The 23,558-nt window shown below is 43.9% G+C and overlaps 1 protein-coding gene across 1 annotated transcript in view; it reads left to right on the top strand.

Moving 5' to 3' along the window:
- LOC126473665 (fatty acyl-CoA reductase wat-like) overlaps positions 1-23,558 on the top strand; it is a 242,926-nt gene that overhangs the window by 98,156 nt on the left and 121,212 nt on the right. The window contains exon 2 of the mRNA XM_050100898.1: positions 15,684-15,790. Within this exon, the coding sequence (XP_049956855.1) occupies positions 15,769-15,790 (22 nt within the window). The 5' untranslated portion in view covers positions 15,684-15,768. The remainder of the gene's footprint in view (positions 1-15,683; positions 15,791-23,558) is intronic.

The following is a 23,558-nucleotide window of genomic DNA, read 5'->3' as shown; positions in this document are numbered from 1 at the left end:
TAACCTAATGACATCACACACATCCATGCCCGAGGCAGGATTCGAACCTGCGACCGTAGCGGTCGCGCGGTTCCAGACTGTAGCGCCTAGAACCGCTCGGCCACTACGGCCGGCTGTGTAGACAACAGCTACGAGATAATTTATATCACTCAGTATCACGTCGTTTTGAACATGAGTAGCGATCTAAATGCGTCAGGAAATTAAGAAAATATTTGTGATCAAGACAAACACGTAATTAAATTATATATGCCCAACTGCGACCGTTGCATTTAATTTTGTGTTCTTGAAATGTGTTCGAATCTTCAGTGCTCTTCATTTTCAGTTTTTCTCTAGTCCATTAAACACAGATACTCCTCTGTGCTTACATGTATGTCGACAGTTCGCAGTGGGTCGCACTGAAGGACAAACGAGGCATAACCCTCCTAAATGCTTGCATCACCGTTCGCGTAGCATGTCTTCCTTTTTTAATACTTAACTGCAGCATTACTTCCACGGTTTGCTCAGGTGACATGACGGTGGCTTTGCCAGCCGTTTCATAGCTGCAGCAGCTGAATCCAGTCTGCATTTCACGCGGATTCTCGCTCTTTTGATTACTCTGCGTTAGACAGTTTATGACAATGAGGCTGAGCTCTCACACTACAATCCGTCCCCTGCTATATTACCCACATCCCTCATTTCTATGGTCTCATAACTGTTTAAAAGTCTCTTCTCATCGTTATCATCCTTTTTTTTCAGAAACTATGAATCCTAGTCCACGAGCCAACTAAAATTTTAATTCTGGGTCACAGGAATTCTGGGCCATAGGGTCCTCTTTGCTATACCCAAATGACAGTAGTTCTCTAAGAAGTGTAAGGTACACACTGATATCTTGCGATACAGCCTTTTCTCGTCTTAGCACTAGAACAGAGAATGTACAGGGGCTACTACAGGTAATGCGGTAAAGACTTTCAATCATAAGGAAAATATTAATTCTTTAAGGGAAGAAAATGTCAACAAATAGAAAAGACGATAACAATGAAGGTAATGCAGGAAGAAGATGCTGAAGATTTTGGCAATGGTCACGTCATTCTGTATTATATTTTAAGCTTTGTGTTAATTGATGATGATGAAGTCCCATACTCCTTGACAGAGCGTAGGGGACGATGCGGAAGACCCGCACCGCTGTACTAGGCAAGGTCCTAGCGGAGGTGGTTTGCCATTGCCTTCCTCCGACCGTATTGGGGATGAATGATGATGATGATGAAGACGACACAACAACACCCAGTCATCTCGAGGCAGATGAAAATCCCTGACCCCGCTGGGAATCGAACCCGGGACCCCGTGCTCGGGAAGCGAGAACGCTACCGCGAGACCACGAGCTGCGGACTTGTGTTAATTATTCATTATTTAATGTTAGTATGGTTTATTTGGTGCCAAGTAGAACCACTTCCAAACTTGTTTCATTTGGCAGTCAGCTCTGCTTCGTGTTGCGCTCAGAATACTTCTTTGAGAGAGACCCTGCTTTGTCCAAGAGATATCTCCTTGTTATTTGAACGTCTAGTTTTTCTCGACAGCTAGTATCTTGACATTTGGTTTTTAATTTTGGATATCATCTTTAATGCTTACTTAAGTACTCACTCTTTGTACTCCACTTTTCCCAATGTCTCAATCATTCTGCATCAGCATTCGCTGAAGACTTTACACAGGTTGTTTATTTATATACATTTTTGGATTACACTAAATTCCGCTCTTTACTGTCCTGCATACCACATAGTCTTGAATTTGTGCTGATTTCACATCAACTTCGACTGTGTCTTTTATATCTACGCCAACGAGCGAGTAAATTTTGCACTGTCGTCGAAAGATGAATAATCTATTCGGCACGTTCAGAAATCTCGTACCATTATTTTTGAATCCCTTAGACAATTCAGTGTTGATCATCAAGGTGAAGACAAACCCGTCCGAAAACGCACCACAACTTTCATTCCCTTTCTTCTTTTAAGTTTTTTTATTCAAGATAATGCCTCAGAAGCAAAGGAGCATTGTCATCTTGCTTATCATTCATTTCTCCATTTTCACTGGAAGAGGATCAGTCTGTACATGAATCAGTAAATGATATCGTGGGGCATTTGTTATTTACATTAAGTAGCAAATTCCTATCCTAGTTATTAGATCGTGGAAAGAGGACCTACAGCTTAACGTGGAATCCGAACCACGTATTGTTTCTGGTGAGAGCCAAAGGCTAGCTTGAAGCAAAGACTGAAAAATCAGCGATGCGACCCAGGCTCCGTCCCGCGACCTGTCGGTTTCCACCCTCCCGTTCTTAGGGATATGGCCAAAGGGATGAAATAGTTTTTTTCTTTTTTTTCTTTTTTTGTGATTTACAAATGAAAAACACAACATATTGAAACTAAGGGTGTCACTCAACACATCCGAACGCAAAACAGCTCCCAACGCCATTTAAATGTAACGAATTCACTAAGAAAAGAAATTGGGATCCCGCAACGGCCCAGTAGGCGTTTATTCAGGTTGGCTTCTCGCTAACTTAAAAGTGACTGAGAGCTGGTTTCTCAGAGTGGGGCAGGATAAGGTTACGATTGTGGACTGGGCCGTAATCAGTTACTCTCGGTTGCTCAACAAATACGTAAACTTTATTTAAAGAAATTAAAATTTTAAAACAATTTTAAAAAAAACGCAATTGACTGTATAACGGCTGAAGGCCCGAATTAGAAGTCAGAAGTGTGGTGTCACCGCCAGACACCACACTTGCTAGGTGGTAGCCTTTAAATCGGCCGCGGTCCGGTAGTATACGTCGGACCCGCGTGTCGCCACTATCAGTGATTGCAGACCGAGCGCCGCCACACGGCAGGTCTAGAGAGACGTCCTAGCACTCGCCCCAGTTGTACAGTCGACTTTGCTAGCGATGGTTCACTGACAAATTACGCTCTCATTTGCCGAGACGATAGTTAGCATAGCCTTCAGCTACGTCAATTGCTACGACCTAGCAAGGCGCCATTATCATTTGCTATTTATCTTGTGATGCATGTACCGTCAGATCGATGTTCACCAATTATGGATTAAAGTTAAGTATTCCAGAAGCTACGTACTTTTTTTACTAGACTCAACTCCTTTAACTGTTCCAGACCTCACGTCAGCCTGCGTGAGCTTAAACGCGTGCCTTTCGGCTTCCTCTCATAGTGACTTGGCTGTCTTGCCAAGTCACAACAAGAAGAACAATTCCAAATAGCACATATTAAGACACATACTTCGTTTTAAAACAAAGAAGTGAAATTATTGCTCGGCTGAAGGCCACACCAACAATAATTAGAAAATTACAAATACCCTTATAACAACATCACAATATAAGGAATCAGGCCAAGCGGTTCTCAGCAAGTGTTCCAAAGGTCGGCCTGGGAAGGAAATTCAAACATAAGGTAAGGTGAACAGGCAGCCAAGAGGTGTACTCACGTAATAGGATGGCAACTCAAACTAGGGGCAGCTTAAGCGCCAACCGACCGATTAACCAATCCGCCTAACGTCCGATCACCGGTACTACGATGGAATATTTTTAGGTAAGGGTGAAGAGACAGGCAGCACTATGTCTTCAGAAAACACCCAAGGCCGAAGGAAACACTAGAACCAAGGTAGACCTCGCAAAAAATATGCACAGTACTATACAAGAGGCTGCCGAACTACACGCCGTGTCGGACAGCATCCACACGACGAGGAAAGGTACACTGCCAGGAAATACGCTAACGTCCAGGCAGGTAAATGGGGCGTTAGCGGCAACGAGGCAGTAAATATCGCTGGTTGCGCTTCACTAATAAGAATAATACTAAGTTCAGTGATGAATAACAAACAAAGAAAGACGGCTGCAATGGTTCACCGCCTCGAAACACTTCAGTCGAGCAACAACCCGCCGACCAAAGGCGAGATCCCAGAATAGTCGAGGTTGCATTAGTAGTTAACTCTTCAGTCAACTTAAACTGCAGGGTTCGGTTAACAACGAAGTCGTCGCTCTCGCAGCTACCCCTTTTCGCGTCGGCAGTGGCAGCACGCCGCCAGCGGCCCCCGGCTTGCCCTCGCGCTGCACGGACCTGCTCGCTGCTGCGCCCCAAACCGAACTGATCTCCGTTCGCAACTCTCCACTAAATCCAGTACGCAGACAGCATTAAAATGATTGCTCATCAAAACCACAAGATACACACGGATCCGGGAACACAATTCCAACAACAACGAACAATGCTAAAACCAGTCACAGTGAAACAACACGTACGAATTAAAAGTCGGCATAATCACAGAGAAGCCAGAAGCAGCCGGAAGACCAAATGCACGTCGTCCGCTGCGATGACAGACCGAACGACCAACCAACGGTCGTCCCCACTCAAGTCAGGCACGGGAAAGATCCCAGTATAAATCGTCGACTGACAACTTATTGCCATGAGGGCACTTCGACGGGTGGAAACACACACACAGGTGAAAGTTGCACTACTCGAATATCACGGTCCATTCAACTAAAACTCGCAGAATCCTGTCCTTGACGTGGTCGTGCACTCTCGCGACCACATCCTCCCCTCGGACAGTGCATTTGTGTCGCCAGTGGTCGGGTGAGTTCTGGCTGTTCAGGCCCCACTGCTGCTCCGTCCCAACTCAACTGATTCGACACACGACGACCACGAAATGATAGAGGCCGCTCCAAATATGGTACCACAGTACGCACTACCGATAAGCGCTGCTGCTGCCACTCACGGACAGGTAAGGCGAGCAAACGTAGTGGCGCCAGTGAACACACTAAGAAAACGAGACATCACTATCGCTATTACGACACGGCTCAGTGATATGTAGTCCCCCGGGTACATTAGGCATGAATGTAAGGTCCTGAATCATAATCTATCTTCTCACTTCACTTCTCGCACCAGGAACACTCCAGTTAGAAGGAGGGTCCCTTAAAAACGAACCCAAGTAATAGATAAAACATGTTCTATATGTTACGTGTAGCAGCAAAATCCTTAATTACTCTTGCAGTATGTAACAGAAGTTCAAGACATCCTTGTCATCGGCACGATACAGATAATACGTCATCACCCCGTTTACCCCGTTGACGGCGTTTGTCCGGGCGGCGGGAAAGTACCGTTCGTCGGAAAAGAGTAGGTCGTCAGCTTTGACTGCCGTGTGCGCCGTACGCAATAAAAGGGCCAACATTTTCTTCCTGAGTAGCCAACGATTGCTGAGCCACAAACCAAACGATGCTCGTCGGAGTCGACGATCGCTCAATGGAGGCTTATCGGTATGTCGACCAGACGAATAGAGTGCAGTTGTTGACGGTTCGGGAATTACCCGCCCGCTAGACCAACCTGCTCGACGAGTGTGAGGATAGATCATGTGTATGTTCTGATGAGTGAATCTGCGAGTATCTAAAGTATGTGACATACATAGCCGTATCTTTCGACTGTATTGAGCTAGAAGTTTACATTGTTTCACAGACAAGGGACCTTATTATTTGATATAAATTTCAGCTTAATACCTCTACCAATTCCTGAGAAAAAGGAGTCTTAAGCGACGGACAGACAGACAGACAGACTGACTGACTGACTGAATGACTGGCTGACAACAATGGTTAAGTGACGGACAGACAGAATGACAGACTGAATGACTGGCTGACGGACAACAACGTGATCGCGTAAGTGTTCTGTTTTTACCGACTGAGTACATAACCATAAAAAAACCCATTGCTTTCACCGTCGCATGCTTTCGCCAACAATTTCTAATGAATAAAATGAAAAATCTAAATTAATAAAAAATGTGACACATGACAAAGACAAAATATACAGGAAAATAATGCGCCCTTGGTGGAACGTTTTGTGCCTGTTGTCCCCCCACCAACGGTAAACAGAACTGCAATACGGGATTTGATACTCTCACATGGCAGCAACAGACCTTTTACGCAGTCCCTTTACACAGTACATCAGAGCTCTCTCAGTCGGTGGGCAGGGGCGTTTGGCGACGGCAAAGGAGCTGCCGTCTGTCGGTCTCGAGCATCCTCGCTGGATGTAAAACAGGCAGCGAGTTGGTTGGTTGCTTGGTTGGTTGGTTGGTTTGGGGAAGGAGACCAGACAGCGTGGTCATCGGTCTCATCGGATTAGGGAAGGAAGTCGGCCGTGCCCTTTCAGAGGAACCATCCCGGGATTGGCCTGGAGTGATTTAGGGAAATCACGGAAAACCTAAATCAGGAGGGCCGGACGCGGGATTGAACCGTCGTCCTCCAGAATGCGAGTCCAGTGTCTAACCAGGCAGCGAGTTGTTTAGGCGTGTGGCGTTCTCGTCCGCTAGGGCAGCTCCGTGCGGTCGGGAATCATTACGCATCGACTGAAACCCGGATTCACACTCACTGCGAAGAAGTTGCGCACACCATCGATCTCAACAACACAGATTTCGGAAACGCGAGCGGTGGAATGCTCGTAAAGTAATACCGCATCAGACGAGACAACTTGTCACAATATTTGCAGCGTGGTATCGTGCCCCAGCCGTGAGTTCGATGAGCAGACGGCGACAATCAGTCACCACGCTAAACTGCGACTCATTCAATAAAAAGGATACCACCACACAGTCCCTGGAGACACTTACTTTGAGCAACCGAACACAGACAGTAACCTCTCAACTGCGACGAGACATAACGAGCGACCAAGCGGATGCAAGTGAGGACAACTGCTGCGCTGTTTGGACGTGTTCGGACACTTAGGGCAAGAAAACCATCCTGGGGTTGCGTTTTACCACATGGTCGTCTTTGCTCGTTGTGCATGGTTCTCCGTGGACATGAAATGAGGCAAGGATTGCTTTCAATTCCCAAGCCATCTCACGTTGTTGTCGTTCTCTCTCTGGCAATGTTGAAGCTACACATAATGGCTCCCAAAGTGTTCGCTGTGACATTTAGCTTCCCTACGGTTCGGAAACTATTTGAAAAAAATACGTAAACACGTAGTCTGAAGAGTTCTGTGTACATGTACCGTTTTAGCCATATTAAGCAGGGATGCACTGGGGTAGCATGTACATCACGTGCTGTTCAGTCACAGTTCAGTCCACCTGGTGTTGCGATGACGTGATAGTTTTTCGTTGATCTCGAAGACGCCCTTAACGTACGGAGGATATAAATCCTTAGTGTAATTCCAGGTTACCGATTACACACAAAAATTGTTCACCATTATGTCTACTACTCAGTCATGATTGTATCCAATGTTAGGATACGGCGAATGGTATCTCACTACGAGTGAGATCGGCTCATACAACAATTTTACGATGTATTGTGGAATGCTGTTCAGAAAGGTGGAATCCGTGTCAGGTTTGAACAACATACAGAAACAATAATAACCTACTCTGGAACGCGGTTTTCAGGGCGTCATCAACAAATATTTTAATTCGCTACGTGTTACTTCTGTTGTGACTGTGGATGTAAAATTAGAACAATAGTAGTATCCACAGAGGCACATAAGCAGTCGTACTTCACATGTTTCGCTACATGGAACAGAAACAACCTTCATCCATCTATATGAATACTGCCACCTGTCAAGCATTTATCTTGAACATGCGAATTTACGTATTTCACTACTAGATTTTACTATAATTGTTAATCTAACATGTTTCGCCCAATTATTTTAATTGTCTTCAATAATTTACAACAATAATCATTATTATGATTGCATTGATACAAAAATTCTCTTTCTTAGCTGTGCTTTCAGGTAAACTTTTTGTTTCCCCTACCTAAAAGTAAAGTATGTCCATGAAATATTGCTTTGGACCCAAGATAATTTTAACGTTTGCTGATAACATCATCAATGAGAAGTAAACATCCTGATTTACGAATTTAAATGGCTGAATTTTAAACGTGGAATCCATGCAGTGTTTAGTTTAAGATAAATATCATGCTTCGGAGTTTAGTGCCGCGCCGGATTAGCCGAGCGGTCTAGGGCGCTGCAGTCATGGACTGTGAGGCTGGTCCCTGCGGAGGTTCGAGTCCCCATTCAGGCATGGGTGTGTGTGTTTGTCCTTAGGATAATTTAGCTTAAGTAGTGGGTACGCTTAGGGACTGATGACCTTAGCAGTTAAGTCCCATAAGATTTCACACACATTCGTTCGGAGTTTAGTGAAATTTACTTTACTCAAGTAAGAAGTATGCTATTACGCCGAGCAAAACATTCGGCTCTGGAGAAATAATATCGAAATTTGATTAATAATACTGAACATTCCAGGGGATTGATAAAATAAAGCTTAACTGCTGAATGTTAATTTTTACGTGTATTACTGAGGCGGTATTTATATGCTACATGACAGATTTTTTAAAAGAAAGCGTTTATGCTCGTAATTAGCCCTCTTGTGACGCTTTTTTTCAATCTTGTTCACAAACTCATGCTAGCCAGGAGAAAGGACGGAAGTTAACATAAACATTAATGTCCTACAATCACAACATGTCACAACAATTTGATTATTTACAATTACCAAAAGTATTTCACTGTGTGAGTTGGTTGTAACATGTACGAAACGGCGTAAATAATACAATGTCATGAGCATACGAATATATTAATGTCTGTTTAAAGCGAATGTGACAAATGAGCAGAGAAACTATTTAAGCGAACGGTGGACGTATAGCACACCAGATTGATTTTATTGACAGTGTGTAGGTCTAGTGAGAGAACCTATAAGTGGAAGACGCGCGGGTTTCTTACATAATGATACGGACGCTGCTAGCCAAGCAGAGGTGACGGGATAAGTAGGCCTATATCCGACAGGCGGCCGAAAACCGTCTAGTGCCAGCGGTGTCCGGCATCCGAAAGACTCTTATTCAGCAGCGACGTCACACACACGGACCCCGATATACGGGAGAAGAACTCTTTGAGCCTATTATTCCACTGAGATAAAATTAGCTGACGATAACTAGGCGTAATCCTTTATTAACGCTCGTCACGAAGCATACTGCCTCCAGGTAATTACATGACCTACTGCCAGAAAAGTAGCATGAACAGCTTCGTTGAAAATTAGTTTGGCTTCCATACGGAAGTGTTCCTTTGGAGACAATCGTACGAGGCTGTTATAGCTATTCCCTATCTTAAGATTACAGACACTAAAATACTGCTGTTCAGGAGCAACTAAAATAGTATGGCGAGTCGGTGGGCGATTCAAGCAGCAGGGTCGCGAGATGCTGGCTGGAAGAGGTTTGCAGATTCGACATCTACAATAAATTTGTTAATGGTTGGAGATTATAATAAAAACCAATCTTTTATTTGTAGTGTGGTACGGACATAAGTGAAGTTGATACGGTATTACCTTCAGCCGCTTTAAAATATGGCCGGCCGCTGGAGCCGAGCGGTTCTAGGCGCTTCAGTCCGGAACCGCGTGACTGCTACGGTCGCAGGTTCGAATCCTGCCTCGGGCATGGATGTGTGTGATGTCCTTAGGTTGGTTAGGTTTAAGTAGTTCTAAGTTCTGGGGGACTGAGAACCTCAGATGTTAAGTCCCACAGTGCTCAGAGCCATTTGAACCATTTTCTTAAAATATGTTTTCCTATCAAGTTATACTGTGGGGACTGCTAGTCAATGCATGGTTTCCTGTAAGCACCTGACCGAATTCTTGACCTACATTTGTTTTGTTTTGATTCCCCCCACTCTTTCTGTGGCTGTGAAATGCCATGGAATGCGGTTATGTAATGAGATGGTGGGGTCTGCGCGTGGGCGTGTGGGACCCCGAGAGTTGTTCCACACCGAAACCTCCTCAAGTGATCATTAAGGCGTAGCCTGCAATTACGCCGTAGAAGAGCGTGCCGGGACCCCATCATTAAGATTTCGTCAGCTTTTAAGCGCGCTGTTCGTAGGCAGAAAAACGACCAAGACTCAAGTTTCTAAGAGACGGGAAAAGAACAGTCGCGCAGCGAATGTGTTCCAACATTCCACTGATACTTTGTCTGCTTTAGCGCGAATCCAAATGGTTTCAATTACCTGGCAGTAAGTACTCGACTGACCCATAGACAGTGACCAACATATAGCTGTATGCGAATACATATATTTATTTAGAAAATGTGAACTAATTCCGCAAAAATAACGAAATTTGAGTTTACTTTTGGAAGAAATGGTCAGAAATGTTAGTTCTTAGTTGAAGCTATAAGACAGAAGAATTTTATCTAACTCTTCCAGAGCTTCTGAAAGTTTGTTTCTGTAAGATATTTCCACATTCAAAACGCAAAGAAGACCTACGTATTTGGCTATAGAGGTGAAATGTCGACTGAGCTTCCACTTTTTAATTTCGAATTCTGCTTTGCCCCTCGTAGTTCCTTGGATGAGCTGGTTCTCATGTTGGACGAAGGAGAAAGCACGTTACCTCTTACATGATTATCTAACGAAACACTAGTGTGCAACCCCACCCTTGGCATTGCGAGCTCCTAATGTCGATTAAGAATAATATGCCGCCTATATAGTCATGTTTCTAAGGCTAACTGAAATGGTTCAAATGGCTCTGAGCACTATGGGACCCAACTGCTTAGGTCATTAGTCCCCTAGAACTTAGAACTAGTTAAACCTAACTAACCTAAGGACATCACACACATCCATGCCCGAGGCAGGATTCGAACCTGCGACCGTTGCGGTCTCGCGGTTCCAGACTGCAGCGCCAGAACCGCGCGGCCACTTCGGCCGGCGAGGCTAACTGAATATCCTCGCAATGCGACCAAATGTGAGCTCATGTAACTGATTTATTTAGGATGGAGATGGTATGGCGAAGATAAATTGTAAGTACTCAACTTTATATATAAACGTTAGCAGAACGGAATCCACCGAACTATACTGAAAGTGCCAAAGAAACTGGCGTAAGCATCGTATTCAACTACAGAGATATGTAAGCAGGCAGAACACGTCGCTGCAGTCGGCAACGCCTATACAAGACTATAAGTATCTGGTGCAATTGTTAGATCGGTTACTGCTACTACAATGGCAGGTTATCAAGATTTAAGTGAGTTTGAACGTGGTGTTACAGTCGGCGCAAGAGCGGTGGGGGACAGCACCTCCGAGGCAGCGATGAAGTGGGGATTTTCCCGTACGACCATTTCACAAGTGTACCATGAATATCAGGAATCCAGTAAAACATCCGACCTCACTGCAGCCGGAAAAAGATCCTGCAAGAACGGGATCAATGACGACTGAAAAGAATCGTTCAACGTGACAGAAGTGTAATCCTTCCGCAAATTGTTGCAGATTTCAATGCTGGGCCATCAACAAGTGTCAGTGTGCGAAACATTCAACGAAACATCATCGATATTTCCTTTCGGAGCCTAAGGCCCACTCGTGTACCCTTCATGACTACACGACACAAAGCTTTACGCCTCGACTGGGCGCGTTAACACCGACTTTGGACTATTGATGACTGGAAACATGTTGCTGGTCTAGCGGTTCTAGGCGCTCAGTCCGGAACCGCGCGACTGCTACGGTCGCAGGTTCGAATCCTGCCTCGGGCATGGATGTGTGTGATGTCCTTAGGTTAGTTAGGTTTAAGTAGTTCTAAGTTCTAGGGGACTGATGACCACAGATGTTAAGTCCCATACTGCTCAGAGCCATTTTTGAAACATGTTGCTGGTCGGACGAATCTTGTTTCAAATTGTATCGAGCGGATGGACTTGTACGGGTATGGGGACAACCTCAAGAGTCCATGGACCGTGCATGTCAGCAGGGGAGTGTCAGACTGGTGGAGCCTCTGTAGTGGTGTGGGGCGTGTGCAGTTGGAGTGATATTGGACCCCGATACGTCTTGATACGACTCTAACAGGTCTCACGTACGTAAGTATCCTGTCTGATCACCTGTATCCATTCATGTCCGTTGTGCATTCCGACGGACTTGGGCAATTTCAGCAGGACAGTGCGACACCCCACACATCCAGAACTGCTACAGAGTGGCTCCAGGAACACTCTTCTGAGTTTAAACGCTTCCTCTGGCCACTAAACTCCCCATACATGAACATTAGTGAGCGTATCTGGGATGCCTTGCAAAGTACTGTTCAGAAGACATCTCCATCCCCTCGCACTCTTACGGATTTATGAACAGCCCTGCAGCACTACGAGTACTTCAGATATTAGTCGAGTCCATGCCACATAGTACATGACATTAATGCAAATGTTACGTTGAACACAATTACGTATCATAAGCTGCATACCAAGTGATTACTGTGGTTATCAAAGCTGTAGAAACCGGAACTGCACGCTCATGAGCCTTACATATCAGTTGCGTCAGAGCTCATTTGCCGCCGACTGAAACTAGGATGCTGTGATCGCTGAACGTGGCGAAATGCATCTGCCGATGCAACCTTGAGCCAGTTACCGTGAAGCTGTGTCAACAGTACGACCTGCACCGGTAGTCGGAGATGTGCGAAGGCCATGCGTCGTCGTCATCAGCTTCAGCGCTGGACACTACCGCTGCGAATTAATGTCTGATATATATACAGAACCTTGCTAGCATACTGGAGTGTGACGCTCGCGACTCTGCGAACTACGATACAGAACACGATTTACATTTATTTTCTGTTACATTTGCGTAGCGGTCGATGAAAGTGGAAACGTAATTGCTTCTGAATTACGGGAGTGGTTGATATAATCCTAATAAGTAAGCCAGCAGACGCGAGAGCAAGTTCTAATTTTGGGTCTAGCCTTTTCGTTTAGCTTCTTCGTAAGGTAATTGACACTCTTAAACCTTACATCGATTTAGTGTGAAACACTATAGCAGTACCAGTTCGTGAAGACATTGCCAGAAAATCTTTAGTGGTTAGTGGAACATACACTAAACTATCTCTAGGACATCATATCTGTACGAAGCTACAACATAATATACTGTGTTGATCTTATATAGAACAGGTCATCACTTGATAAACAGACCTAAGCATCCAATAATATGGATTTCAAACTGAAAATCATTCCACTCTTCAAGTGAGGATGAATGCGAACAGCGATTAAGACAACAAACTCGTGTTCGCAAGGAGCTGTACACTAAATTTCCGTCCTATCACAATTATGTAGATTTGCTATGGATTAAATAGATAAATGCATTTCAAATAAATTCTAGGATGGTTCCCAGAACGTGCCCATGACAGTAAACGCTAAACACAACATTACTTTGTTCGTCTTTTACTTCAGTTCAGCGCCAAAGGATTAGATCCACTGTCTAGATAGATGAAACAAAATCAGACCCAATAAGCCTTTTAATATTTTTTGCAAAAGATGCTGTTTAGCGAGACTGTGAGTTTCAAGGTGTTTTGCAATAAACGAGTCGGTAAGAAAGAGCCTACACGAGAGGAAATGCAATGTAATTCCCATCTATTGACGGATACCTGCAGTATTATTTGACAATAGCATTATCGGTACACAAGAAATGTTAATATTATAACTCCGATAAATTGCTAACATCGTTCAGACGGGCGCAAACTGGCACAGGATTGTCGATATTTACTGCGTCGGAAGCGGTTCAAAAGTAAAATTCTATGGATGTGGATTTTCTTTCCTTTTGTAAAATAATTATCACCATGATGGTGAGCATGTAAACCACCTACTAACAACGATCCCGTGTGTTTGCGTCACCTACTAAACCGTAATGATGAAAAAATTCAAACATGAAGTATGCGATCGCAACGGATTTGTTTGGTCGCCGCGAGTTGAACAAGATATTTGCAACAAACTCGACAGAAAATATGTCGCATATCACGCGCAGTACAACTTTTAAAATTCATTTCGAAGATGTTCTAGCGAGATAGCGGAACGTTTAAAATATTAGACCTATGTATGGAAGAAGCGGCGTACAAACCTCCTTCACCAAGCAAGATGTTCGACTTATTAGTAGGTTATTGTTTAGCAAAAAGTCTGATGAAGTTGTTCCTTTTATTGGTGAGAAAGCTCTCTTTTTCGTCGAAGCATGTGAATGTATGTTCCATCAAACTGACTGTTTTGTAACATACTGAGAGATAAATCTTTATAGTGTCTCCTAATTAGATTTGAATTTATATCAAGAATTACAGCATACTGAGAGTCCGTGATCAAATATACACTACTGGCCATTAAAATTGCTACACCACGAAGATGACGTGCTACAGACGCGAAATTTAACTAACAGGAAGAAGATGCTGTGATATGCAAATGATTAGCTTCTCAGAGCATTCATACAAGATTGGCGCCGGTGGCGACACCTACAACGAGCAGACATGAGGAAAGTTTCCAACCGATTTCTCATGCACGAACAGCAGTTGACCGACGTTGCCTGGTCAAACGTTGTTGTGATGCTTCGTGTAAGGAGGAGAAATGCGTACCATCACGTTTCCGACTTTGATAAAGCTCGGATTGTAGCCTATCGCGATTGAGGTTTATCGTATCGCGACATTGCTGCTCGCATTGATCGAGATCCAATTACTGTTAGCAGAATATGAAATCGGTGGGTTCAGGAGGGTAATACGGAACGCCGTGTTGGATCCCAACGGCCTTGTATCACTAGCAGTCGAGATGACAGGCATCTTATCCGCATGGCTGTAAGGGATCGTGCAGCCACGTCTCGATCCCTGAGTCAACAGATGGGGGCGTTTGCAAGACAACAACCATCTACACGAACAGTTCGACGACGTTTGCAGCAGCATGGACTATCAGCTCGGAGACCATGGCTGCGGTTACCCTTGACAATGCATCACAGACAGGAGCGCCTGCGATGGTGTACTCAACGACGAACCTGGGTGCACGAATGGCAAAACATCATTTTTTCGGATGAATCCAGGTCCTGTTTACAGCATCATGATGGTCGCATCCGTGTTTGGCGACATAACGGTGAACGCATTGGTTACATGTTTCGGTCACCTCTTGATCGCAATGACGGCACTTTGAACAGTGGACGTTACATTTCAGATGTGTTACGACCCATGGCCCTACCCTTCATTCGATCCCTCTGAAACCCTACATTTCAGCAGGATAATGCACGACCGCATATTGCAGGTCCTGTACGGGCCTTTCTGGATACAGAAAATGTTCGACTGCTGCCCTGGCCAGCACACTCTTCATATCTCTCACCAATTGAAAACGTCTGGTCAATGGTGGTCGAGCAACTGGCTCGTCACAATACGCCAGTCACTACTCTTGATGAACGGTGGTATTGTGTTGAAGCTGCGTGGGCAGCTGTACCTGTACACGCCATCCAAGCTCTGTTTGACTCAATGCCCAGGCGTATCAAGGCCGTTATTACGGCCAGGGGTGGCTGTTCTGAGTACTGATTTCTCAGGGTCTATGCGCTCAAATTGCGTGAAAATGTAATTACATGTCAGTTCTAGTATAATATATTTGCCCAATGAATACCTGTTTATCATTTGCATTTCTTCTTGGTGTAGCAATTGTAATGGCCAGTAGTATATATAGAGAGGATTAGTCATTCATGTGACACGTGAGTTTATGATAAAAGATGTTTTTCGAGAGCTTGTACACTTCATACAGGTTCTCCTAGACTGCATTTAAATCCGATACACTTAAATTATTCAGTTTCTGTGTAATATTTACTTAAAGCGTCTGATATATCCGCTCATTATCACCTTAAAATTGAGTCATGCGACTTGGCTTCTCCTAGTTACGAGGTTAATTAAGAAATTGAAAGTTTTAGTCTGAACAAACAGTTAATTGAATTTTTCAATGGAATAAAATTTAAATTCTTGTGTTGCAGGTACAACCGTAGCAGGAAACGGGAGTGACGCCCACGTTGACGCAGCCTGTACACACACACCAGCAGCTGAGCGCCATCCATTAATATGAATTATCTTTTGGAGCATCGTAAGTTCATGAAGCTTCTCGTCTCATTTCTCGAGACACAGAATTTATTTTATTTCTAAAACAACTTCAGTGTTTAATAATTTCTACTTCATGTAATTCATTCATCCTTTGCGACATGAGAGGACCGGTAACAATGTTATCCAAGCACCACGGAACCTCGATATGCTCAGTAAACTTGGTTTAGAAAGTAAATTGCAGTAACAGTAACAAGTGGTCCCACGAAACCAACTGATAATAATGTTCTGATGATATGCGCGAGCAATGGCTGAGACCTTGCTTTTCATTATTGTCACCATCAATAAGGAGGAACTCTCTGTGTCTCAATGTTTCTTCCTTGACACCTGATGGCGCTATCCTTCACCTAATAATGTCGCCTGAAAATCCGATACTCGACTAGCGCGTGATATTTGTGTGTTCGGGCTTTGAGAGTGAGACTGCTGACAAATGACCGGAATGCAGGCTTGTCGCTGCATTCGTTTCTCCCATGGCCCCCCTATGGTTTTGAATTGTGAACCCTGAATGAGGTAGCAATTGTAGAAACTACTGTTTTGATGCTGATGACATTTGCTGAGAATGGTTTGCCATTCATAGCTAGCAACAAGCATGTTGTAGAGCAAATGAATCAGAATAGGGAGGTAGCAGTAAAACTAATTTATTTTGGCCGCATAATGCTGTTTACCTGGCTGGAAAATGGCAGCAGTTGATGTTCAGTAAAAGAGAAGCCGTGGGCCAAATAACAAGCTGGACAGACAGCAGAAGAGTTTATATTAATACGACCGTTGCAAAAGTAAGTTGTTTTAGTGTTTAGGCTGAAGCATGATTCATGAAGTAAGCAATACCCATCCCCAACTGAATAGACTTGCTGAGTTAACTTGGAATGATTGCCTATTGTAGTCTCACAGTTACGAAGGTGTAGCCGCTTTCTGTGGTGCTGCGTTTAGAGTACGTGTATGCTTGGTTGTTGTTGTTGTGGTGGTGGTAAGTCCCTAGGGGACTAAACTGCCGAGGTCATCGGTAACTAGGCTTATACACGGTGGTAAATATAGCAATATTCAAAGAGTTTCTGCAGAAAATACAGATGGAGAGGGAAAGTTCACTTAAATAAGAGCTTTTGTAAAATCTAGTCATATCTAAATGCACTTGATAACAGCCAGAGCGCAGAATACGTATTATCTTCAGGGGAAAAACACCATACAAACAGAAATAGAGGGGAGCCTACCTCAACGATAGTTGACTGGGATACGCAGAATAACACGTGTAAATGACGTCGATAGCTCTCGGTGTCCTGGGTGATGCTGTTGTTTCTATGGGGATGGAATACGTAGAAAGTTCCTGCGATAATCGGCAGGCCTTTCAAACCAAATGATGGATATACATTCTAAGACAAAAAAAGAAAAAATGAAAACGACATTCCACGAAAAAATTATCCGAATGGGACGAAAATCGGTAGATGTGATGCAAATGTACAGACAAACAGATGATTACAGTTTCAGAAAAATTAGGTGATAGATTCGAGAGAAATAGCTTCTCACACTGAACAAGTCCATAACACGTTGGTCCATCGCTTCTCCTTATGCAAGTAGTTATTCGGCTTGGCATTGATTGACAGTTGTTGGATACCCTCCTGAGGAATATCGTGCCAAATTCTGTCCAACTGGCGCATTAGGTCGTCATAATCTCGAGCTGGTTCGGGCGACCTGCCTATAATGTTCCAAACGTTCTCAATTTTGGAGAAATCCGGTGACCTTGCAGGCCAAGGTGGAGTTTGGCAAGCACGAAGACGAGCAGTAGAAACTCACATCGTGAGAAGGCGACAATTATCTTGTTGAAGTGTAAGACCAGGATGGCTTCTCCCGAAGGACAAAAAACCGGGGCGTAGAATATCGTCGACGTACCGCCGTCTGGGGCGTCTCCAGACGAGTCTTCGCTGGTCATCAGACTAATTTGAAAGCGGGACTGAGCACTGAGGACTGTTCTTGTCAATGAGATTCCAGGCCGAAGACGTGTCTGGGACACACCGAACAGCGCTGAGTGTCGCCTGTCATACGGCTCGACAAATGGGAGTGATAGTCAGAGGTGGCATTTCTTTTCATGTTGTTGTTGTTGTGGTCTTCAGTCCTGAGACTGATTTGATGCAGCTCTCCATGCTACTCTATCTTGTGCAAGTTTCTTCATCTCCCAGTACCTACTGCAACCTACATCCTTTTGAATCTGCTTAGTGTATTCATCTCTTGGTCTCCCTCTGCGATTTTTACCCTCCACGCTGCCCTCCAATACTAAATTGGTGATCCCTTGATGCCTCAGAACATGTCCTACCAACCGATCCCTTCTTCTAGTCAAGTTGTGCCACAAACTTCTCTTCTCCCTAATCCTATTCAATACCTCCTCATTAGTTATGTGATCTATCCATCTGGTCTTCAGCATTCTTCTGTAGCACCACATTTCGAAAGCTTCTATTCTCTTCTTGTCCAAACTATTTATCGTTCATGTTTCACCTCCATACATGGCTACACTCCATACAATTACTTTCAGAAATGACTTCCTGACTATTAAATCTATACTCGATGTTAACAAATTTCTCTTCTTCCGAAACGCTTTCCTTGCCATTGCCAGTCTACATTTTATATCCTCTCTACTTCGACCATCATCAGTTACTTTGCTCCCCAAATAGCAAAACTCCTTTACTACTTTAAGTGTCTCATTTCCTAATCTAATTTTATCAGCATCACCTGACTTAATAAGGCTACATTCCATTATCCTCGTTTTGCTTTTGTTGATGTTCATCTTGTATCCTCCTTTAAAGACACTATCCATTCCGTTCAACTGCTCTTCCACGTCCTTTGCTGTCTCTGACAGAATTACAATGTCATCGGCAAACATCAAAGTTTTTATTACTCCTCCATGGATTTTAATACCTACTCCAAATTTTTCTTTTGTTTCCTTCGCTGCTTGCTCAACATAAAGATTGAATAACATCGGGGAAAGACTACAACCCTGTCTCACTCCCTTCCCAACCACTGCTTCCCTTTCATGTCCCTCGACTCTTATAACTGCTATCTGGTTTCTGTACAAATTGTAAGTAGCCTTTCGCTCCCTGTATTTTATTCGTGCCACCTTTAGAATTTGAAAGAGAGTATTCCAGTCAACATTGTCAAACGCTTTCTCTAAGTCTACAAATGCTAGAAACGTAGGTTTGCCTTTCCTTAATCTAGCTTCTAAGATGAGTCGTTGCGTCAGTATTGCCTCACGTGTTCCAATATTTCTACGGAATCCAAACTGATCTTCCCCGAGGTTGGCTTGTACTAGTTTTTCCATTCGTCTGTGAGGAATTCGCTTTAGTATTTTGCAGCTGTGGCTTATTAAACTGATTGTTCGGTAATTTTCACATCTGTCAACACCTGCTTTCTTTGGTATTTGAATTATTATCTTCTTCTTGAAGTCTGAGGGTATTTCGCCTGTCTCATACATCTTGCTCACCAGATGGTAGAGTTTTCTCAGGACTGGCTCTCCCAAGGCCGTCAGTAGTTCTAACGGAATGTTGTCTACTCCCGGGGCCTTGTTTCGACTTAGGTCTTTCAGTGCTCTGTCAAAGTCTTCTCGCAGTATCATATCTCCCATTTCATCTTCATCTACATCCTCATCCATTTTCATAATACTGTCCTCAAGTACATCGCCCTTGCATAGACCCCCTATATACTCCTTCCACCTTTCTTCTTTCCCTTCTTTGCTTAGAACTGGGTTTGCTTCTGAGCTCTTGATATTCATTCAAGTGGTTCTCTTTTCTTCAAAGGTTTCTTTAATTTTCCTGTAGGCAGTATCTATCTTACCCCTAGTGAGATAAGCTTCTACATCCTTACATTTGTCCTCTAGCCATCCCTGCTTAGCCATTTTGCACTTCCTGTCAGTCTCATTTTTGAGACGTTTGTATTCCTTTTTGCCTGCTTCATTTACGGCAATTTTATATTTTCTCCTTTCATCAATTAAATTCAATATTTCTTCTGTTACCCAAGGAGTTCTACTGGCGCTTGTCCTTTTACCTACTTCATCCTCTGCTGCCTTCACTACTTCATCCCTCAAAGCTACCCATTCTTCTTCTACTGTATTTCTTTCCCCCATACTTTCTTTTCATAGCGGGACCCTTTAGATTGTCATCGGTGGCGCCGTTACAGTAAGACGATACGCCGACGATATTCTACGCCCCGTTTCGTTGCCCTTCACGGGAAGCAATCCTGAGCTTACATTTCAGAAGATAATTCCCGGCCATACACGGCGAGAGTTTCTACATGTCTTCCTGCTTGCTAAATCCTACCTTGGCCGGCAAGGCCGCGGGATCTCTCACCAGATGACAATGTTTGAGCATTATGAGCAGGGCCTTCCAACTAAGTCAGAATTTTGACAACGTGACGCTCCAGTTGGACAGAATTTGTCACGATGTCCCTTAGAAGTACATCCAACAACTCTACCATTTAATGCCAAGCCGAATTGAGTGCTTGCATAAAAGTTAGAGGTGGAACAACGCGTTACTGATTAGCTCCATTGTGTGAAGCTCTATCGAATAAATCATTGAATTTTTCTGACACTGTGATCATCTGTTTGTCTGTACGTGTACATCACATTTGCCGAGTTCCGTACCATTCGGATAATTCCTTTGTGGTATGACGATTTTTTTTCTCTTAAAGTTTATTAGTTCAGCACCGTTCAACAAGCGAATACATTCATAAGCAGCTGAATTAGCGATGTGCATATAGAAGTGTCTAGCCCCCACACCTCCAAACTCTTATGATTATGGCGGTTATGAGTCGTGGCATGACCTAAGCACGACATCGAAAGTCTTCGGGAATTAGCCTAATCCCGGCTGCACAAGTCAGCTGCAACGACGGCGCGTGCATCTCTTACGGTGGCGTACCAGGTGGTCTGAAATAGCACTGAGATCCTAATAGTATTCGGGAGCGCTGGTGGTACATTGTATAGTTGAAGATACAAGGTGCCTGTGAGATATCCCACTTACCTGGGCGCCGTGTAACGATTAAACAATGTTAGACCGCTCACGCGTTGGTGGCGGTCGTCTCGCGTGGCAACCTGCCGGGCTGTCGCAGGCCACAGGCTTTGGTGCGTTCCGTCACGTACTCGCCGCTCTCGGTAAGCAGCGTGTAACCACTTCGGCCCGCGGGCTGCCAATTGACCGAAACCATCTGCCTGCCTCGCTGAGTCTACAAGCGGTGTGCTGAAACACCTCCGCTTGTGTCCAAATGGTTTTGCTATTCTATGGTAAAATTTTTAAACAGTCAGTAGGGGGAAATAACTAAAATGGCGAAGAATATGTGCTACAAGGAACGGAAAGTGATTTCTGCAAGAATATGGCTTTTCACTCTCACTTAGGCACGTAAACAGCCACTACTCGAAATTGGTTGTTTCGTCTCCATGTGCTACGCAAAAATAAATCTTGCAGATGAATCTAGCTGTCGTTTCGTCACAGGCAAGTGCGTAACGTGGAGACATACTAACACCATTCTTCTCCAAGCCGGAGACGGTAACTTGTAGTTAGCACCGAGCGACGTTGTGTAATGATTAGTATTCCGTAGGACTGCGGTTCAAATCCCCGTCCGGCTATCTACATTTAGTTTTCCCATATTATCTTTGAATCAGTTAAGGTGAGTTCCTTTGCAATGGCTGATTTCCGTTCCCAATCCGACTATGTGCTCTGATTCTTTGGTCACTAACGGTATAACTGGAATTCCTGTTGTGTCTCACGACTCTTCACTCTTGCCAATGTTTAGAAAATTGCCGAAAGACTCTGTTCTATAAGAGCCAGAAATTAAAAATTAAAAGTGATGCTTTCCTCTGCCATCATAGCCTTTTATAAATATCAACATGATCCCAATACAATGGATAAATTATTAGTGAAAACAACTGCTAGCTGGGCTATGGTTCATGGACGGCAGTTTACAAAAATTTCGCTAAAATTTTTAGTAGTAAATCGACTGCCAATTCCGAGAGCGCTATTCCTAAAAGTATTACAGGCGAAAGTCTGACACAGGAAAAGTTAGGCGCGTGGAATCAGTCGCAGGCTTAAATTTTCTTTTCTTTTATTGTGCTCGGAGTTTAATTTTTAATCACTACATTGCTTATGTTCTAAAGGATTATATGCTATTATAATCTTGCGGAACATAAGCATTATAGTGGATTTTATTTATCATGACGATATACTACCAAAAACCGACGGAAGAATCAGTTAACATGGCAATTTCTAATCCACACGCATCCTTAGCTCTGCTGGACAAAGGGGAAAGGACGGGAGGTATCGTCACCGCCTTCGTTTACTACAGTTTCAATGTGGACCACGCTTCTATCAAGTGACGATATACTGATCACAGGGCCGCGTACGAGTCACATTTAGCTTCAAACGACGTCTGGAAATGAGTAAGGTTAACATTTAATGTCCCGTGGACGACAGGGTCATTAAGGTTGCCCTCTTCCGGAAGTCAAGACTTAGGTCTTCCGTCGTTTCGCTAAGACAGTTATAGTTGCATTGAGAAGGCTACGGCAGATTGGCAGATTTCCTTTTCTACGATCCGATCGTGTGATCCGTCTCTCCTACCCTCGGGGACGACGAAACGTTAAAGCCTAATCTTTCTCTCTTCCTCACTTTCAGGTAATTATGTAAAACGATGTTAACGTCGTCGTTACGTAAAGACAGATTCCAAGAACTTCTTTACGTTTATAAGTAACTGGGAATTATCCCTGTGCTTCGAGGAAGCCGTTAACAAAAGCCTGGTAGTGTACACCAACTTCTCTACAATGACGTGACAACATGCAAAGTACTGTTTTTTCGACATGTTATGACTTGTCTTATGATTTAAAAGAGAGATCTCATAGGGGATATAATTTTCCTCTTATCACATGCGAATGTTGTACCCCTCGAAGATTACAACAGTTGTTTAAAGCTGTCTAAGGTGTTCTCCGTCTAACTGTGACAGGGAGAAAACTCGTACAGAGAAAGATAATGAACAGACACTAATGTTCGCTGATTGCACATAACACAGTGGATAAACGTCATGAAAGTTTTTAAACCAGTAAGGAGAAGCAAACATTACGTCAATGCCGTAAGTTAAACAAACATTAAATCTCGAAATTTCTGAATAATTTTAAACAACAAAAAATTTGTCACTGGGATGTTGGGACAACTTTCGGAAATTTCTATTATCATTAGGAGCTGGTCTAGCGAGTGTCAGACAATAAGAATAGAGTGATGGCTTGTATCTCTTCGACTCCTATTTCTCTGTAGACGAACAAGGGGTAACTGACGGGAAGAGTACAAGAATTATATGAAGAGTAGATGAGCAGTGTATCGACTCGTGCTACACTTTGTATTTAGATTGCATTGGTTTTCCTTTTCTTCCCCTGACATGTTTGTTTGATATTTTGTCTGTCATTAAGTGGCTGCTTGGTTGTCTTTTCCCTCTGCTATTGATATCTGCGTTTTTGCTTCTGGGAAACTGCTATGGAGGAAGTGAGATCTTTGACCGGTTGTAACCTCGTGTGGTGGCGCGGAAGTAGAGGGTTGCGTGCAGAGAGTGTGGTGGACACTGGAGGGAGTGTGGCTTTCCAGCGCGAAGCAGGCGTGGTCGGTTGTACCGAGTCGCCACGTGATGTATGTCGGTTGTGTGTAACGAGCGGGTCGAGTTGACGGAAGAGCTCTCCGCGTGTTGGTTGTATACAGAATCACCCCACGAGTAGTTGCTGTTCATTTCGCCTTGGTGGGACGTTA

This window comes from Schistocerca serialis, chromosome 4 (assembly GCF_023864345.2).
Source record: "Schistocerca serialis cubense isolate TAMUIC-IGC-003099 chromosome 4, iqSchSeri2.2, whole genome shotgun sequence".
Lineage (NCBI taxonomy): Eukaryota > Metazoa > Arthropoda > Insecta > Orthoptera > Acrididae > Schistocerca > Schistocerca serialis.
This window is presented reverse-complemented; position numbering and strand designations above follow the sequence as displayed.